The sequence below is a fragment of the Dermacentor silvarum genome, chromosome 8, assembly GCF_013339745.2.
Source record: "Dermacentor silvarum isolate Dsil-2018 chromosome 8, BIME_Dsil_1.4, whole genome shotgun sequence".
NCBI lineage: Eukaryota > Metazoa > Arthropoda > Arachnida > Ixodida > Ixodidae > Dermacentor > Dermacentor silvarum.
The window spans coordinates 107,033,622-107,053,073 of NC_051161.1; the positions used below are offsets into that span (position 1 = coordinate 107,033,622).

At 49.2% G+C, this 19,452-nt stretch overlaps 1 protein-coding gene across 1 annotated transcript; it reads right to left on the bottom strand.

Annotated features, from left to right (window-relative positions):
• Positions 1-7,328: 7,328 nt before the first annotated feature.
• Positions 7,329-13,126, bottom strand: LOC125947699 (uncharacterized). Its single transcript, XM_049672941.1, has 3 exons — positions 12,695-13,126; positions 9,305-9,526; positions 7,329-7,563 (listed from the first exon to the last, which is right to left on the bottom strand). The coding sequence occupies exons 1-3, from the start codon at positions 13,015-13,017 to the stop codon at positions 7,329-7,331; spliced, it is 780 nt and encodes a 259-aa protein (XP_049528898.1). The 5' UTR covers positions 13,018-13,126.
• Between the last annotated feature and the right edge of the window lie 6,326 nt (positions 13,127-19,452).

Below are 19,452 nucleotides of genomic sequence, written 5' to 3' on the forward strand. Positions count from 1 at the left end.
GCTGACGATGGCCGAGGCGTCTGCGCTCGACACAAAGAACGCCGACGGGCGTTCCTCTGCTACGACGGAAGAGGACATGGACCTTACCGGACCTTCGACGAGCAAGACCGACGGCATCAAGCCAGCGACAACTCACTGTGAAACTATGGAAAGAACGACCACCGAGGACGACTGGCACACCGTCCTCACTTTGCGGCAAAGAAAACAACAAGCGAGAGAGAAGAAACAGGGACTAAGAAGACCCGAAGAACGAAAACCAGAGGAAAACCCACTGCGAACTCAAAGGAAAAGGAAGGGGATCAAATACCCGCCGTTTCCGAAAGACGACTTCAAGATAGTGATTCGACCCCACCAGGGCTTACCACTACGAACAATCACCACCCCGGAGATGGCTGCGGCAGTCTCATCCGCCTGCCAACACACCGTAACAGGTGAGCACTTTCTGTTACGGATAAAGCCGGGATCGAACATAGTTATCATATCAACCTCGGAACAAGAAGTGGCAGAGCGAATTCGTCGCATAACCACGCTCACACTAAATGGTCGCAATCATGCCGTAAACGTGTACGCGGCGACTGGCGAAGAAGCCCTCAGGGGAGTGGTGCACGGGATACCAGCCAGCACATCTACTGAAACGCTCATGGCCAACTTGCGGGTGAGAACGCAAGGGGTGGAAATAATACATGCACGCATGATGGGGGAAACGAAGAGTGCAGCGATCACCTTCTGTGGCCCGACTCTCCCGCGCTTTGTGTATTACTGCGGAGGAGAACTAGCCTGCCACCCGTATAGAGCAACGGTGCAGGTGTGCAAGACCTGCTACAGCAAGGGGCACCGTACAGATGTGTGCCCCCAACCGGACACTCGCGTCTGCCGCATATGTGGTACGAGGGACCCGTTTGACGGACATATGTGTGCGCCAAAGTGTGCCTCGTGCGGGGGGGAACACGTCACAGGTGACCGCAGCTGTACACAGCGACTCAGACAGCCGAGAACACCCGCCAGGCAACCAAGAAAGCGCTCGCCCAGCCCAAAGGGTAGGGCGATCCGATGGTTTACATCTGAGGAAGAGGAATCGGAACTTTGCAACCAAGTGAAGTCGCGATCGCCAAGCCGACACAGGACTCCGTCACCCAACGATCGAAGTAGAGTCCGAGCACGCTCCAAGACACCGCCTCCACCCCGACGCGGATCGAGCTCAACGTCCAGGCCTTCACCGACAAACAACAGCCCGAAACATCAAGCAGGCGGATCGCAGCTGCCCACTCGACCCACCACGGAACCGGCGGGACAGAAGTCGACGCCACCTACGAACACGCAGGTAAGCTGGGCAAGGGTCGCGGCTCCCAAGACCACCCCAATAATACAAAGTGAGGAATATCAGAGAATAATCGCAGAAAATAAGCAACTTAAATCCAGTCTTGCTGAACTACAGGCCGAACTCGCAGCACTCAAACAACATCTAGCAACTACGACCCAAAGCCACAACACACAAAACCAAGCAACACAAATGCACACGGACACGACACAATACGATGCCACCGCGGCGCAACACGGGGAGGGACAGCTACGCAACATAGAAACCCAGCTCAAACTTCTCTTTGTGGAGATAGGAAATCTCAAGCAATATGTCGACGACTCCATCAAAGGGGTCAAAAAAACACGGAAACGGGGAAACACAAGCCCCGGAGGCCGCGATCCCAAGGTCTTGTTAACGACTGACACGGAGACAAATTTTGAGAGCTCCTATGATGGCTAAACAAAACACACGCAGTCAAGAGAATCTCGAGTTGTGGCAGTGGAACTGCCGTTCCCTGCACAACAAAGAAGCTGCACTGACACAATTCGTGGAAGCAGCGGCAATTGCGCCAGATCTTATATGCTTGCAAGAAGCCGGCAAACCGAAACGCTCAATAAGAGGATACACACTCCACAAAAACACCGATCACACGGGGACGGCAATATTGGTTAGGAAGGATCTCGAGGTGAGCGTCGAAACTATACCGGGCATTGAAATACCGCATCAAATAGCCACGGTATGGCCGGTAAAGCGAGGTCGCCCGAAGAACATCGTAGCAAATGTATACAGCTCGCCACGAGATCACAAGGCGGACTTCACACCAATTATCTTACACATCATGAACACCGCGAAACGAGGCGATAGAGTAGTATTGCTAGGGGATTTCAACGCCTGGCACACGGAGTGGGGTTACAGAAGGGACACGGCCAAAGGTACCAGCCTACTGAAGGCAACTCAGACTCACGATCTGATCCTCGTCACGGAGCCTGACTCACCTACCAGACTGAGAAATAGCGTGTCAAGAGATACGGCCCCTGACCTCACTTTCGTAAGCGATGAACGAGGAGTCACTTGGACTAACCTAGACGAGACATTGGGGAGTGACCATTACATTCTGAGTGTCTCTATTCAAACGGCAAAAATAAGACATCCGATCGGCACGGCCCGTCTGACAGACTGGAAGAAATTTAGGGAATGCCAAACTGAGGCCCCGAACTTCAACACGATAAGAGATTTGACGGGGTATTTACGGGACGCGGCGGAAAAAGCCTCCAGACAATTTCAAACCACACAGAAAAACCCAGTGGTCGACAACCATTTAAGCCATCTTTGGGAAGCAAGAAGAAGCCTGACCAAAAGATGGAAGAAACAGCGACACAACCGAAAGCTTAGAGAGCGCGTCGCACAACTCACGGAGGCAGCCAATGCGTACTCGCAAGAGCTGTGCACTACGAACTGGAGGAATTTCTGTGACTCTCTCCGCGGCACTCTAAGCACGAAGAAAACGTGGGCAATCCTTCGCAGTATGCTCACCCCTGCAACCACGCGGAGAGAAACGACGCTCGCCCTCAGGCGCATAGCTAACAACTACGCAGGCTCAGACGAGGAGCTACTGAACGAGCTCCAAAACACGTACGTGGGAGAAAGGGTGACCCCAACCACCACACCAAGTTATACGGGACCGGCTAATCCCACCCTTGACGAACCGATATCGTCTGCAGAAGTATACGCTGCAGCGCTGTCCTTTAAGAGGAACACGGCGCCCGGAACCGGATCGTATCACAAACGCCATAATCAGAAACCTGGGCACCGAAGCTTTAGAGGAACTAACGCAGCTCTTCAACGACACGGTTTGGAAGATAGGAGGGTACCATACCACCTGAATGGAAAGAAGCTGAAATCATTTTAATACCTAAGCCGGGGAAACCAAAATCGCTACAGAACCTCCGACCAATCTCGTTAACCTCTTGCCTTGGCAAACTTTTCGAAAAGGTCATCCAAACACGGCTCGGGAGATACTTAGAGGGCAACGAACTCCTACCAAATTCGATGTACGGTTTCCGACATGGGGTTTCCACGCAGGACGTCTTCCTCCTACTTCGGGACGAGGTTCTCAACCCACCACCCAGAAGCATGAACAGAATCCTGCTTGCCTTGGACCTGCAAAAGGCCTTTGACAACATATCACATGACGCGATACTCACCGGCCTACAAGAAGTAGGCTGTGGGGAGAGGATCTACAGTTACGTGCACAGTTTTCTCAAAGACAGAACGGCGATCATAGGGCTGGGCCACCTACGATCCGACACGATTAACATGGCCAACGAGGGCACTCCACAAGGCTCTATACTCTCCCCACTACTTTTCAACATAGGGATGAGGAAATTGGCTCTAGCGTTGGAGGAAGACCCGGAACTTGGAGTAGCTATCTACGCGGACGACGTCACCCTTTGGGCAACTAAGGGGTCCTACGGGCACAGACAAGGCACTCTACAAAGAGCGATCAACACAATTGACGAACACGCGAGAAGGGCAGGCATGAGATGTGCACCAGAAAAATCTGAATTTATTCAAATAAGACCTAAAAACACCCAGCAGACACGCTCCCCCATCCTTAATCTGGAGATCAACGGAAGCCCGGTCAAACAAGTGCAGGAGCTCCGGGTGCTAGGCATGCAAATTCAGGAGACGGGCAGCGTATCGTCAACGCTAAACAAACTAAAACACACATCCAGGAGCGTATCGAGACTCATAAGAAGAATAGCCCGCAGTAAGGACGGCATGAGGGAGGAAGACACCAGGAGACTGGTAGAAGCCTTCGTAATCAGCAGCATTACGTACGCTCTGCCATACCAGCTTTGACGCAGATGTGAAGCAGAGCAGGCCAACGTACTCATATGGACTGCCTACAAAGCTGCACTGGGCCTCCCTGACTGCACTGGCACAGAGCGTCTGGAGAGTCTGGGTATTTACAATACGTACGATGAACACGCCGCGGCAGTCTTGATCGCGCAGAGAGAGAGACTCAACTCGACAACCCAAGGTAGAGCTTTACTACAGAGACTTCACTACCCCTTGGCACCCCAATTCTGCGGGGAGGAGACGCACCAAATACCCAGACAAGACAGGGAACGCATACACGTGCACCCAATACCCAAGAACATGCACCCCATGTTTAACGCCGGCCGCAGACGAGCCAGAGCGGTGGCACTCGAACGGTTACGCAACGACCCAAACACTCACTACACAGACGCAACCCCCTACCCCTCGAGGCTGAGAGCATTTGCTGCGGTCGTCACTAGAGGCAACGAAGCAATCACGTCGGCTACGATCTGTACCAAGAGCATGGCTGTGGCCGAAGCGGTGGCCATAGCACTAGCCATACGAGCGGCAGAGGGCAAGAGGCAATCTGCACACGTTCTCACGGATTCTCAAGAAGCTTGCCGACTGTTTCTCAGGGGCGTCCTCCCTCGGAGCGTCCTAGGCATTCTAGGAAACAACCTTCGAGAAGATCACATCATCACATGGTGCCCCGCTCACGAAGGTGTACAGGGAAACGAACGGGCGGACCGCCTGGCTCGAGGACTAATTTTCCGAGCCGCGGACACATCGACCCGGGAGGAATACCTCACAGCTACGCTGCCGCGAGATATCCTCGACAGCCAAAGACGCGCAAGGCAGACAATGGCGCCACCCCACCCTAAACTCACACGCTGGCAATGCCAGGACTGGAGACGCCTACAAACGAATACATATCCCAATATACACACACTCAGCAAAATACACCCGTCCCAGTACGATGATTGCTGTCCTTGGTGCAGCGATACACCAACCCTCATACATATCACTTGGCATTGCAAACAAAGACCAGCAGAGGGAAACTCACCCCTGGTTTCACGCAACGAACTTGAAAGGTCGTGGGAGGCGCGACTCGCCCGGCAGGACCTGGGAAGCCAGCAGGCAACCTTGGACCAAGCCGAACGAGCCGCTAGAGCCAGTGGGGCCCTGGAGTAGGGGCTTCACCCGCAAGAACCTCAGTGTGCTATTTTAATAAAATGTTTATTCCTCCTCCTTCTTCTGTCTCGCGTCAATATGCATCACAATGAGTGTGCGTCTGTCTACATTTAACGTAATATAAAACTGATGTTCTATTTAATACCGCGCAACACCGCTAGGGGGCCAAAAGAAAAATGGCAGCACCCATCGGGAAAGTCGAAGCACGTGCAGTGATCCGCTTTCTGTATTTGACGGGACAAGGTGGAATAAACTTCCAGTAAAATTTAGTGCCTGTTTCTCTTTTTTCATGCCAATAATACGAACTTTATGAACGCCCCTCACATATACTTCTCATTCTTTAATAGTTCAACTAACCAATTACACACAACATCCTAATAGTCATAATTGGAAATACATAATTCCCACCATAGTAAAGCTTCGCTGGTCTTCCATCTCCACCCCAGTGGAAGGGCTGACAGATTTTATACTATGCTTTCACTCTCTCCCCCAGCTCGGCGAAGCTACCGCGCAGCTGGTATGGGGTACGGAGTTTTGTGTTTACGCCTCTTCATACGAAATTTTCCGACCAACGAGAGGTATACAGCTTTGCTGTAAAAGAAATTCTGCGGATTTTGCATGCGAAAACCACGACCTCATTATGAGGCTCACTGTAGTGAGGGACTCGGAGTTAATTTTGACCACCCGGCTTTCTCTAAAGTGCAAACTACACGACCATGGTTCCATTTCGGCCCCACCGAAACGCAACCACCGCACCCCGGATCGAACCTGCGCTCTCGAGCTTAGCAGCGCCGCGTTATGCACCGGGCTACCGCGAAGAGTACAATAATGTTTCGAAACCACGCTGTAATAGCAATGTTACAGGCGTCTGACGAAGGCCTTCTCGGTCTTTCAATCGTTTTGGATACCCTCCCCATAGGCGCTATCCCCTTCTCGGTGAGCCCTGTTACAACTACAGGCAGTGAAGCAAAAGCTAATGTTCGCATCAACACACAACAAGAGAGCCTCCTTCATTGTCCGCTTCAGGTCGCCCTTTGCACGTTACGCCGACTTCACGGAAGCTCCAACGGAAGGCTCAGCGGCGCACATAGCCAAATAAACACAGAAAATAGCTAGGAGGCAGCTTCACGGCTTAAAATAGGCGAGACAATTTGATAGGTGCTCAAGACGTAGTTAGTTTTCATGTGTTTCACCTCCGCGCTAGCCGCGCACGCCCTTCCGAAATAACAAGTGCGGCAGCAACGTGCACTTGCGGCACGCACACGTTGCAACGAGGACGCCAAATGCATACATTGCAATTGGTGACCGGAAATGCACAGGAATATTGGGAGAACGTGTGCACAGATTGGGTGGCAAACCGAACAAGTGCCGCGTGGAATAAAGATTACGGGAAACCAAGCACACCGGACTAAGTCTGCGTAGCGCAGCGTCAAGTTTTGGGTCAATACTTTGAGATGAGAAAAAGTGATTGGAATGGTTTCATAGAGAGACGGCTTGCAAGGGCTGGCTGCGTGACGTAATGATCTCCTTCCCGGTTTATTTGCTTCCTACATGGTTGCGAAAAATGGGTGAGCCCCTTGCCTTTCTCACAATACACAACCAGCTCCCATCACGCCGACGCTATCGTCCCTTGTTATCGACCAATCGGCAGCTATACCCTCATGACGTCACGCTTGTTCTATATTTCTTTTTCCATTTTTATATATTCTTTATTTGTTGTTTCCCTGCGGAGAGGTGAGCTGCCATGTTTTCAAAAAAAAAAAAAACGATATGATTATGAGGCACGCCGTAGTGGGGGACTCCGGAAATTTGGACCACGTTGGGTTCTTTACCGAGCACCTAAATCTAAGTACACGGGTGTTTTCGCATTTCGCCCCCATTGAAATGCGGCCTCCGTGGCCGGGATTCAATCCCGCGACCTCGTGCTCAGCAGCCCAACACCATAGCCACTGAGCAACCACGGCGGGTCGCCATTTTCTCGTCACTGTATTCCGTACATTATGCTCGTGTTTATTTAAAGTGAGTTTAAAATGTGATGCGCGGCATTGGGACTTTTTTGAATCCTCACCGGGCCGTCCCGCTCATCCATGTGGTGCGGCTCCTGCCAGTCGGCCAGAGTGAGCTGCTCGTGGCCCACAAGTTGGGCGGCCCACTGCAGGTCCAGGAAGACCGCGCCGACGGCGATGACGAGCAGCACTGCCATAATAGCCATCATCATGTACCACAGATAGGGCGTCTGGAACCAGTCTCTGCATACAAATTTTCGTGAATTCTACAGTTGCTTAGTTATTGACAACCATGCGAAAAAAATAGAAAACTGAAAGAAAGCAAATGGAAAATCAAATGTGTTTAATTGAAGTGTAGAAATAATAAGAAAAAGTGAAATGAAAGTGGACGAAACAACAACCTGGAGCCAATGGTGCCCTGAACCCACGCCTTCAGCATGATTGATTGATCCACGGAGTTTACCGCCCCAAAGAAACCCAGAGAATATGAGAGACACACTATTAGAGGGCACAGGAATAATTATGCCCATCCGGGGTTCATTGACACGCATCTTTACCTAAGTATACGCGAGCAGTTCTTGCATTTCGCGCCCTTCGAAATGCGGCCACCGAGGCCGTCACCTCTGGCTAAGCAGCAGTCACTCCGCAACCGCGAATAACTAAAGAAGTAAGAAAGCAGTAACCGTTCCTGCGGACCCACGACTATCACACACTGTGGTGTACGCACGCAGATACGCTACGTCGCATTCGAAACACCAACGCACAAGCCACGCCGGCGGGGAAAGCACAGGTACTCGCAAACTGTTGTTTCCTTGCTTGGTCTTGATTTTTTTTTTGCATTGTACTACTTGCAGCACGACAACGATAACAGTCAATTGATAAAGTCGCACAACTTTCTCTGCAACACAAATATGTATGACTTGCACCTATTCAACCCTCCTAAATCGAGCTTGCCTCTTTCATTACGCAGGTAAATCATGATAGCCGCACCTTCATCAGCTCATGCTGAGCGTGCCCACTGTAAGCAGAGTCGGTCATGAACGCGCTTAACTAAAGCATTCTGATGTCTCCGGACACAACGGTTGTATTTTCCCCCGCCAAGATAAAGCGGCAATGTGACTATAGCCGTCGATTTCTAGACATACCAACGCATTCATAACCACATTTTTGTTTCATGACATGGGTGCTACCTCTTGTCTGGGCAGTCACCATAACCTTCGGCTTCTTGCTGCGTTTCCCACGTAACCTTTCCTGGCAGGACAATTTCGTTTGAAACGACTTTCTAGGGCTATTATCGGTAGCCCGATAACTGATTATCTGTATTACCGTCGACGTTTAGGATAGTCAAAGCGCGCCTGCTGCGATTTAGGGTGTTCGGTGCTTATATTGTCTGAGATAATTGAACTGAAGGATTTCTTAGGAAGGCAAATTCCAGCTTGCGATTTTACTTGCTGGTTCAAATGTCCGGCGTACTAGCGTTACAAAGCGTCCTACAGCAGCTAAGCGTGTTGCATTCGCAATAATTTCCTTTTTTTTACCATTTTATTATGCGAATCCCCAATTCTTAAATCACCACGGTTACGAGCATACGCGTCGCTAAATATATAGATACTATTTTTACATCATTCGAACTGATTACTTCCATTCGCTATGTTTTGAAAGTCAATTGAAATTACACGCTATGCGATAGCAATTATGGTCATAAAGTGCATATGTAAAGAGAAATGAACTTGAATAGTTCACAAAGTCGTTTGAAGCCAGAAGAACGAAGTTTAGAGAAGGCCAGTTACTTTCCTTCATTCCAGGGCTCGATGAGGAGCCATACTACTGGCTGCTGCACAAGTGACCATTACAGGCCCAGATTAGTGCGACAATTCGCGGGTAGTCCGCTTCTAGTGCAGACATATTGGAGTTTGCGTTAGCAGACGTAAGATCGTTCTGTGTGAAACTGTATTTACAAAATGTGGAAGAATGTGTAGCTTACTGCCAAATGGATCGAAGGCCACGTCTGATGCCGTCGGTGCTATCTGGCTGCCGCTGCAGGGACAGCTGCTCGGTCTCGCCGTGGATTTCTTTGGCGGAGCCGCACTGGGTCCCGGAGGACACCTTGCTGACGTGAATAGCACCGGCGGAGCGCACAAACGGGCGAACAGTGTCACGAACGTCGTGGAGGCTCCTCCCACGACCATGGCCGGCGCCTTGAAGGCTGCGTTATAGAGAACACGATATTTCCGAGATTTACAAGAAGACACGCGCACATTTATTAAGCTGAATGTTACGACGTAATAGCGCATGTACTATGTTTGGCCCGTTGGGGGACAGAGTTGTATCGCCTGGCGACCGACGTGATGGTGGCAGTCCAGAGCCACGGTGCCACCGGCTGACAAAACTTCCTGAACAAAATCATGAATCGCGACGAGCATAACGAATATTCATTTTATATGCACTGCTTCGAAAATGGAAAAATTTAGAAGTCATGCTTGTTATACTATGATATTTATTTAGGGTTCTATATATCTCAATGTCGCGAATGCTCCTCTGTCACATTAGAATAAAACATTGATAGCCGTTCATTCGATTACAGCAGGAGTTGTGGATACTGCGAGCGCAGTGCACCGGTGGGTTCTAGAATTTCATGTTCACCTCCTCCTCTAACCCCCTTGCGTCACACGGCCCTTTCGCGGCACTGGTACCGCGTATTACAATCATAGATGCACGCTATTCCTAGGACGACTCACGGGCACACGATCGCGCCTCATACGTGCGAGAACTTCCTCTCATCGCAGGGCATGTGACAGCAGGGCGAATATCTTGGTCTGCACTCTTACAAAAGTTCGCATCCCTTTGGGGCTTACTTTCCCCACAACATTAATCGTCCACTATATTTCGAGTTACCCGCCGCGGTGGCTTAGTCCGCTAAGGCGTTGCGCTGCCGAGCACGAGGTCGCGGGATCGAATCCCGGCCGCGGCGGCCGCATTTCGATGGAGGCGAAATGCAAAAACGCCCGTGTGCTTGCGTTGTAGTGCACGTTAAAGAACCCCAGGTGGTCATAATTAATCCGGAGCCCTCCACTACGGCGTGCCTCATAATCAGAACTGGTTTTGGCACGTAAAACCCCAGAAAGAACAAGTATCTTTCGCGTTTCCTTTTTTTAAAGCTGTGCGCCTGGTACTTCTAGGTCACGAACGGCATGGGCGTAATCAACGCGACATAGCATTCTTGACAGTAATGTACCGAGTGCAGAATTTTCAAGAAAGCAAATGCAAGCAAGGCAGATGATGATTATTATTGTCCGACTAGACAGGCATCAACGAGTGCAAACGTTTTTTAGGAGTGTATGTATAATGTAAGTGGAACTAGACAGGAGCGGGATATCACAGCAGCGGTAAGCGTCCCTAGAATCGCCGGATATGTTCCCGTTACACGTACCAGTGATTTTGAGCTTATCTCGCTTCACAATTAATCGTTTCTAACTGGTGATAAGTCGGCTGGTGATATACGATCGTCCACGAGATATAGATCGTCGCCGAGTGATATACGAGCTCGGCGTCTGAATGGCGTTAGCATCGGCCGGAAATTCAGCGCCGCAAGTCCGGGCAACATTCCAGCTCGCCTGCCTTTATCAAGCTAATTGCGCTCCTCTCAGAGAGGCCGTCACCACTTTGTCATCTACAACTCCCTGAGTTGAACCTGGCAACTGACATCACAAATCACCAAGAAGACCAAACGCCTGCGGAGAACGCCCAGACACTCGCACGTCCATGGACAGACCCACAGCCGACACCGACAACCTAGTATCCATAATGTGTAAACTACCTTTTCGGTGTAGACCTCTCCACTTTCCTTGACACTGGACCTTTCCGCCGATTGTGTTGGCTATAGGCGGGAAGCTGCTTAAGACCACCCTGTCCCCGTGTTAACCAGAATCACTCGGGACTCTGATCGAGTCACAACCTTGAAAAAATGATGTAAATACATTTTTTATCGTTTTCATCATTATGATGCCCGCGTTCTTCGCTGCCTGCTGATTCTTGCGGTGAAACCAACTTCACCGGGTTCAGATTGTATCAACGGTGACAAAGCCTTCACGGAAAAGAACACGACGGAAGCGTACAACCAACTTTGGCAGAAATAAAAACAGTTGGCAGTTATAACCACTCTTAATAGCCTTTTCTGCTTCAAAAGAGCTACCTTTGCAGTGAGCCCTGCGCAAGCTGAGCACGAGGTCGCGGGATCGAATCCCGGCCGCGGCGGCCGCATTTCGATGGAGGCGAAATGCAAAAACGCCCGTGTGCTTGCGTTGTAGCGCACGTTAAAGAACCCCAGGTGGTCAAAATTAATCCGCAGCCCTCCACTACGGCGTGCCTCATAATTAGAACTGGTTTTGGCACGTAAAACCAGTTTCAGGGCAGGTGCGAACCGTCGATACCTTCAAATATTCGGTCAAGCAATGTGGTACACGAGTATATTTGCTTCTGTTGTAATCTCGATATTGAGAATTTTCGAAGTATCCCAAGAGTACTTATAAGAAATTTGAAAACTTGTACCATTGACAGTATAAATTTGCGTGAGCAAGTCGGATTGCCATCAGACCATGGCCAAGATAAGACAAAGAGGAAGAATTCGTTTACAGTGACCGACCGATTTCTTATGCCTGTTCAATTATTTGAACATTGGCACGGTACCGGCACCTTCTGTCATTAACCAATGTATAACGGGCGATCGACGTTTCGAACGATATACGATGTCTCGCTCCTCTTTCAGGACGTGATCCAACCGCACGATCTCGCTAAAAAGGCTTCCGAGAAGAAAGACAGCGCCATTCTGGTTGTACACGCGCTCTCTCCTTCACTGCGAGATGTTTTATCGGGTTCCAAGCGCCGTACGACCGTTGCAAGGAGATCTGCGTTGACTCGGCACCAAACCGTAGCCTTGGTCGCCGGAACCCGATATATAAGAACTAGTTATGTTTGGAAACATTGTGGCAAAAAATAAGCACTGACCTCTGGCGGCTAAAACAATACCTCCAGCGCATTCAAAAGAACTGACTTACACCCAGCTTCAATTAATGGAAATTCCGACAAAAGAAATTCACTTTCCTTAAACACAACGTGTATTCCAATGGTGTAAAGCCCAAAGATGACAGCGTTGCAGTCGTCGTAAAAGCCTCAACACCAACTTTGGTGAGTGAACTCGAAGCACTCACGGGGTCAGTTAATTCGTATGCCAAGTTGTTTTGTCATTGCGGCCCATGATAGTGGCTGCACTGTATTATCTGCATGCGATGTTTATGTCACGCTTTTCCATAAATATGCAGGCATTTTCCAACAAGGAACGCTTCTTGACGTGTGTACGTGGTTTCGTAATACCTACCTGTCCTGGGAAATCGGCGGCGTCCTCTCCCTGCCTGTTCGGTAAACCGCACGGCTCAGGGGCAAGCCCTCACGTGATCTCTCGAAGGTCCCGTTGTCGAAGTCGAGCAGCTGTAAACTCCCGCTGCTCTTAGCGGTAGCCACGCCGTCAGTGTTGCGAGCTGAGCTTTGGTCGCATCGAGCTTCATCTGGCTGCTTCTCGGTTACCTGGGCGCGGTGCTTGCGAAGGCTGTGCTGACTCCCTCTGGACGTCCGCTCTCCACTCTCGTAAATCAGGCTTCTGCGCGATGAGAGAGATGGGCTGGTTAAAGGGGCTTCCTCCATTGTCGCACTGTTCGATGCTGTGTCTACTGCGGTGTCCTCAATATGGCGTCTACAATCTGACCGCGTCTTCGTGCTGTCTATTCAATTTCTCGTGCTTTCACGAGCGCACGAAAGCACGAAGGAAGAAAAGAAAGAGCAGGGTGGTGATGATTGTGATTCTCTGTACAAATGGCGCATACCCACCGTGGGGGAACGTCCAAGAATTCAGGGAAAATGAGTCTTTCTCTGGTTTTGCTTTCACCACTTGGCTCTATACCCCCTAACCGAGATTGTCCAAGATGCAGGCGGTTTTAGAAGTGTTTTGAACAACATTAAAACCAAATTTAAACTTTGAATATCAGAGCATTGGTGAGAAAAGAATAAACAATGTGGAAGTCAGAAAAAAAAAACTGTCTCAAATATTATTATGTGAAAAAGGTAATTCTGTTGGGCCCCCTATAAAGTTGCTTACTTGATTTCGAATGTTATAAAATAGTAAACTGGGCTTTTCTTTCATTTTCTTCTTTAGTTAGCTTTCAGTTTGTTTCACTGCTCAAGGGCGTACTCTTTTTTTAAAACTATTTTTACCCATTTTCTTTCTCTCCTTGGAAGGAAGGAAAGAGGGGAGAAGGAAAGGCAGGGAGGTTAACCAGTTTAGCACGTCCTTGTGCTACGTTAACACCCGCTGTTCGATTCGTAACGCATTCTTCCGTTTCTATGCGTGCCATATCATCATCACCACCATTATAATAATCACCGTGTTTATGTGCCTTTTAAAGAAACGCATCTTTCCTTTCAAGGGCCGTCACTTGGTGCTGCTGGTATTGGATGATTTTTGCTTACTGACTTCATATTTAAAATAGGTCGAGCGTCGAGTACAAAAAGTGTTTCGAAATATCCCTTTCGACTATAACATTCCACTCCCGTCCGTAGTGCTTGTTTGCTTGCTTTCTATATCATGGCGCATGCTCATTACGGGGCCAATGGTAGTTAACGGGTGGGGAGGGGGGAGAAACGGTTGGTTTTGTTGAGTACGCAGGGTGACCAGATCTTTTGGGGTTGCGTTTCAAAAAGGTGAAACAGCGACGGCGCACCAACGGGTACATGGCGCCATCTCGTGACTGACCATTAAACTACTGGCAGAAACTTGAGGGGCAAAAAAAAAATGGCCGTGGCTTAACTCAGTTATGCCTGGGTGTGCGTAGCGAGAGGTACGGTTAATCTTATTGTTTAGCTTGGTTCTCTCTATACGGTTACATCTTTATCGTTTAGCTTTGTACGTCTCAGTGTTTAGGTTTGGTTGTAACCTGTCGTTAAGTTGTGGTTACATTAAAGACTAGACATTTTTAAATGTGACGCATTTTATTTTGAGAGTCTTCATCTTGTTGTTTCTCAATTGGTGGTCGATGAGGCGGGAGACTAAGGGGTTGTCGTCCATGGACTTGAACACGTTTCGGGTGCTATCCTCAGCTGAATCCGCTCGCCTTGCCGCTTCGTACTTACGACGCTTCTCGAGGCGTGTGGCTCGTCTCCTCGGCTCGTTGCCTATTCTTGGTTTCGTTCCGACGACGAAGCCTGGCTTCTTTCAGTCTCTCCGACTCACTTTCCATATCTGCCGACGAATCCCACCGAACCGCCCCTTCTATATATACGATGCAACGCCGGCTCCTCCTTTGTTGTAACGAGGGTTCACCGGCTCTTTCGCTGACACCACGCCAGATGCAAGCGGCGAACGCTTGCAACACAACTGCGGCGGTGGCGGTGCGTCGCCGCGCCGTGGTAACACGAGCAGACGACGCCAGATGGCGCGGCGAGCGGCGCTACCAGCTGCGGGGGTTGCTAGACAACGGCTCAGCTCGCGGTGCGGCAACCGGCCACAGCGAAACGGCGAGAATGCGGCCAATGTAGCTCTCGCTACAAAAGTATTGTGAGGGAAGAGTTTAAATAGTCCAATGAACCAAAATTGTTAAAGACATTTTTGTTAAAGACCCCTGTCTTTGTTAAAGACAGGGCAAGGTTCGGCCCTACGGCGAAGCACCGTAGGGCCGAACCTTGCCCCTCCCTCGTCGTCCGTAGCTTTGGTTTGCATGGAGACCGCTAGGGGCGCTGCGCTGCACAAGGGCGTTCGTTCCCGACGCGGTCTCGCTTGCTCTCTTCAGCCATGGATGATAACGGTCGCTTCTGTTAACGGCGCGCCCGCTATGGATGAAAAGGCGAGAGTGGCGGCTCAACTGCAAGGGGAGTCGAGGGTTCGCAAAGCTGCTGCAGCACGGCGACGCAGACAATAGGCGGACCCGGAGTCTAAGGCGCGGGAAGCTGCAGCAAAACGACAACGCCGGCAAGCGGACCCGGAGCTGAGGGCTCGCGAAGCTGCAGCAGCACGGCAACGCCGGCATCCGAACGCGGACCTGAGGGTTCGCAAAGCTGCGGCAGTACGGCAACGCCGGCAAGCGGGCCCGGAGCTGAGGGCTCGCGAAGCTCACGCTTGAACCGAGCATCGGCGCCACCAACCTCAGGTAGAGAACGCTTCCAGCGTTTTGCAGCCACTTGCCGCGCTCTCGCGGCCTCTGGGTCCGCTTGCCGGCGTCGCGCTTGAACCGAGCATCGGTGCCACAAACCTCAGGTAGAGAACGCTTCCGGCGTTATGACGCCGCTTCCCGCGCTCCCGCCGCCTCTGGGTCCGCTTGCCGGCGTCGGGGAATTCACGGTTAACCTAATCCCCCGGTGCTTCGCCCACTCATCATCGTTCACTTCGTGGATATGCGGTGCTTTTTTATAGGAAAACATGTGCTTTTTGAAAGAAGAGCAAGCTAGAAGGTAATGTATGTTCTTCAATTTAATTGGACTTTTTTAATTAATTAATAACAAATCAGTAAGTTAACTAGATATTCAGCCTTCGTCACCAAGGAACTCGCATACGGCCCTGCATACGCTCCTGTGCCTAAAACTAATGTAGATGTCCTAAAGGAGAGAATGTTTTCAGTGTTAATAGCAATGCCTAATTTTGGGAACGTAATTTCGTAGTATTTCTTTCTCTTGATTGCGAATCGGCGGCGAGTTAATAAAAAAGTCGCAGTTTCGCCCGAAAGGCGAAGCATTACTTGCGATAGCAAATTATTAGAGAGCTATACGGAGTAAGGATGGTAGTTTTATCGAATCTATAAACTTCGACACATTCACTTACTAACTGAATTAACCAGCATGGTGTCAGCGCGCAGAAGATAACATGAATAGCTCACACATGATGACCGCAGCCAACCGCTGTCAAAACGCTGGCGTGAGCAAGCGTGGTGGCAGCAGCAACAAGCGAAGGTTCGCGCGGTCTATCGCTTCAAAGGAAACTGAGCGACGAAAGCACAGCACATACAAAGGTAGGAGCAGTGTACAGATCGCTTTCAAGATTCGGTGAGCGCGACCACCCGCAGCCGCGCAATCTACAAGTACGCAGTTGATGGCACAGTAGAAGCTGCACCCCCTTCCTTCCGCGCTGCCTTCCCGCTTTCCTCCTTTCGCGTGCGAGATTGAGTCTCCAGTTCCCCTCGCGCCCGGTCGCAAGATACGCAGTTGGGGCCGCAGCACAACGTCGCCCCCCTGCCTGCCATCCCCACGGCTTTCGCTCTCCGTGAAAGCGCGTGTCCCTCGCGCGCTTTCGCTCGCACGTACAGCATACGGAGCGCGGCGACAATTTTATCGCCTTTGACTTTATACGGAACCTCACGGAGACGGCGACGGCAGAAATTTGCTTGGAGTGTCCATATAATTGCTATCGCAAAAAATGATCATTAGTTTCAGGGTCTTTGGAGAAATGACATAGAAGGGACATCGCCAGACCAGACCTGCGTAGATAAAAATTCAGGGGTGCAATACGGCATCGTAATTTTGTTAGTGAAATTTCGAATTTCTACTCTGTGTGTAATGCTGTTCTACTTCTTCCTTCTGGTTATGGCACGTACCCTCGAAGGTGGGATTAACCATGGTTAGCAAAGAAAACATGATATAGAGTTCTTTCCTACTGTTAACTCATTTATTATAAATTATTTTGCTTTACGCGTTCTTCGCACTTTACTTTTCTTTCCTCCCTTTCAACACAGGTGGCGAAATCAGAAGAAAATTGCAAGCCTTCTCCTATTATTCACCCAACTCTAGCGAAAAGCGGCTAGTAGTTATGAGCCATAGGTTGCAAAGTTAATGACAACTAGAGTCGGAACTGTTTTATCTATACTAACATTATTATCTTGATTTGATCAATCTCATGTATTTATTAAAGCAATCCGACTCTTGAGGAATACTTTAGGGTGGGTAGATGGCAGCGTCATTTTAAGGGGTTCATTATAATTAGCAACATCTCCGTACGCCTATCAGATAGAAATGTAAAGATGAAGAAGAACAAGCTTTCCTGTCAGGGCTGTCATTAAAAGGATAAATCTGCCTTCTTTGACGAAACATTGTCCCGTCTATACAATTCCCAGGTCCTACTTCTGTAAGCACAACTAAAACCACAAAAAGTTCAGGTACGCGAGAATATCCCCCCCCCCCCCCCCCAAAAGCCCGTAAATACCGTTAAGATTTAATTTGATGGCATATTTTCTTCCCATGCTAAAGTCCTGCCCACCAGATATTTAAGCTGCCTATTCCAAGATCATTTAGCGCAACTGAAATTTAGTAGCGTAATAGTGACGGATGCATAAATGTGTGAAGAGAAAGCGGGTGTAGACATTTTTTCTGAGGAGCTATCTTTATTCACTGCGACTTCTTGATTTTACACCTATAGGTGTAATTATATACCTATATATATATACTTCAAGCAGAATTATTAGCAATTACTTTAACTCTTCGAAAACATCCTGTAAATTCTTCGACAGCTGTAATGGTGACCGATTTGAGGTCAGTGTGCACAGCACTCACCTCATCCTCAGACAGTACTGTTTTGAATGAACTAGAAGCAGTAATTCCTTCGACCTTACGTCTTGTACGCTTTATATGGGCACCAGGTCACCGGGGTTTGTTTTTAAATGAAATGGCCGACACGCTTGCACGTACATCCCTACATGGACCAGACATGTATGTTCTGCCGACTTATATATCACCGCGGCTAGATTGAGAAAACTTTCTTGTGAAGTACTCTGCAAAACAGACATTCCAAATAATAGATTTAAACCATTTGCTTTTTCCCTTGGGACAATCGATGGTGTCCCACACGTAAATTGGAAATCACCCTCACGAAAGTACGATGCCGTATTCCACCACTAAATTTTTACTTACACAGATCTGGTTTGTCCTGTCCCCACTTCTATCACATATCTGCAAAGAACCTGAAATGACTAATCATTTTTTATGAACCTGCCGTCGATTTACAATGCAGAGAAAAAAGTACTTCGAAATTCCATACTAAACATTCTCTCCTTTGGGGCATATAAGGACATACATTTGGGGCATACATTCTCTCCTTTGGGGCATATACACTTTCTCTGGGTTTTAGCTATAGGAATGTATGCATGGTCGTCTGCGAGTTCATTGGTGACACAAGGAGAATATTTGGCTAATTGACTGATTTGATATTTATTATTCTAGGAAATTTTGATTTAAATTTATGTAAATATATTACCTTCTAGATCGCCGTCCTTTCAATAAGCCCACGTTTTCCTCTAAGAAAAAAGATGTCTCTAACTTTGGGTTTTCTACTTTAATAGATTGTACAATTTCAACTGTTACCTCATATATGCTTTTTCCCTCGAGTGTTCTCCCTCGCCCCACTCGTTTACCCGCCGGAATTTTGGCCAATCCCACGTAGTGGGTACGCTCCATAATGTAGGAAGCAAGCAAGCTAGCAAGGCTGTCATGTCATCTCCAGTCACCAACGTGAAAAAACCATGCCGCAAGATTCAATTCGTCGACAGCTTGACCTACACCATAAGCTCAAGTCAACCTCCCAAGCAAGATCAGCTGGACGGCCGCATGGAGAAGGAGAAGGTTCCCAAAAGCGTGGTTGGCCCTGTGACGAGCCGGCAGGAGCCACCGCTCATAACAGAGCGTCCAGCAGCGCCGGCACCTACGCATATGTCTGGCCAAGCTCATCGGGCCGCGGACGCGGTGATGACTGCGCAGCAATCACCGACGGTTACGATGCGTTCAGGTATACTTTTGAAAAGCGACGTGCTTCATGATAGTAACCGAGTAGCTGCTTGGGCTGATTGGTGAAACATTTGTTTGAAACATGCTGCCATCTTCTTTCCTTCTGTATGAATGTGTGCCAAGTAAGGCTGTTGCTCGATGAAAGGTTCCTTGAAAGAATTGTAATGATGTCCTGCTATCACATTCGTTGCAATTTCCCTTTAACGTTGGGCTTTCGAAGAGAGAAGCTATTGTAATGAAGTCATGAACGTAGTTGTTGCAATTCTTCATGAATTGTGGGCTGTTCAAATATAGATTACGCTCAACTTAGAGCACTGATCGGTT

Excerpts from the sequence above, each read along its gene's own strand:
- LOC125947699 (XM_049672941.1), bottom strand. The coding sequence starts at position 13,017 with ATGGAGGAAGCCCCTTTAACCAGCCCATCTCTCTCATCGCGCAGAAGC. Across the intron at positions 9,527-12,694 it reads CCGCCGATTTCCCAGGACAG|CCTTCAAGGCGCCGGCCATG; the intron begins GTAGGTATTACG and ends TCTATAACGCAG. Across the intron at positions 7,564-9,304 it reads GGCCTTCGATCCATTTGGCA|AGACTGGTTCCAGACGCCCT; the intron begins GTAAGCTACACA and ends ATTTGTATGCAG.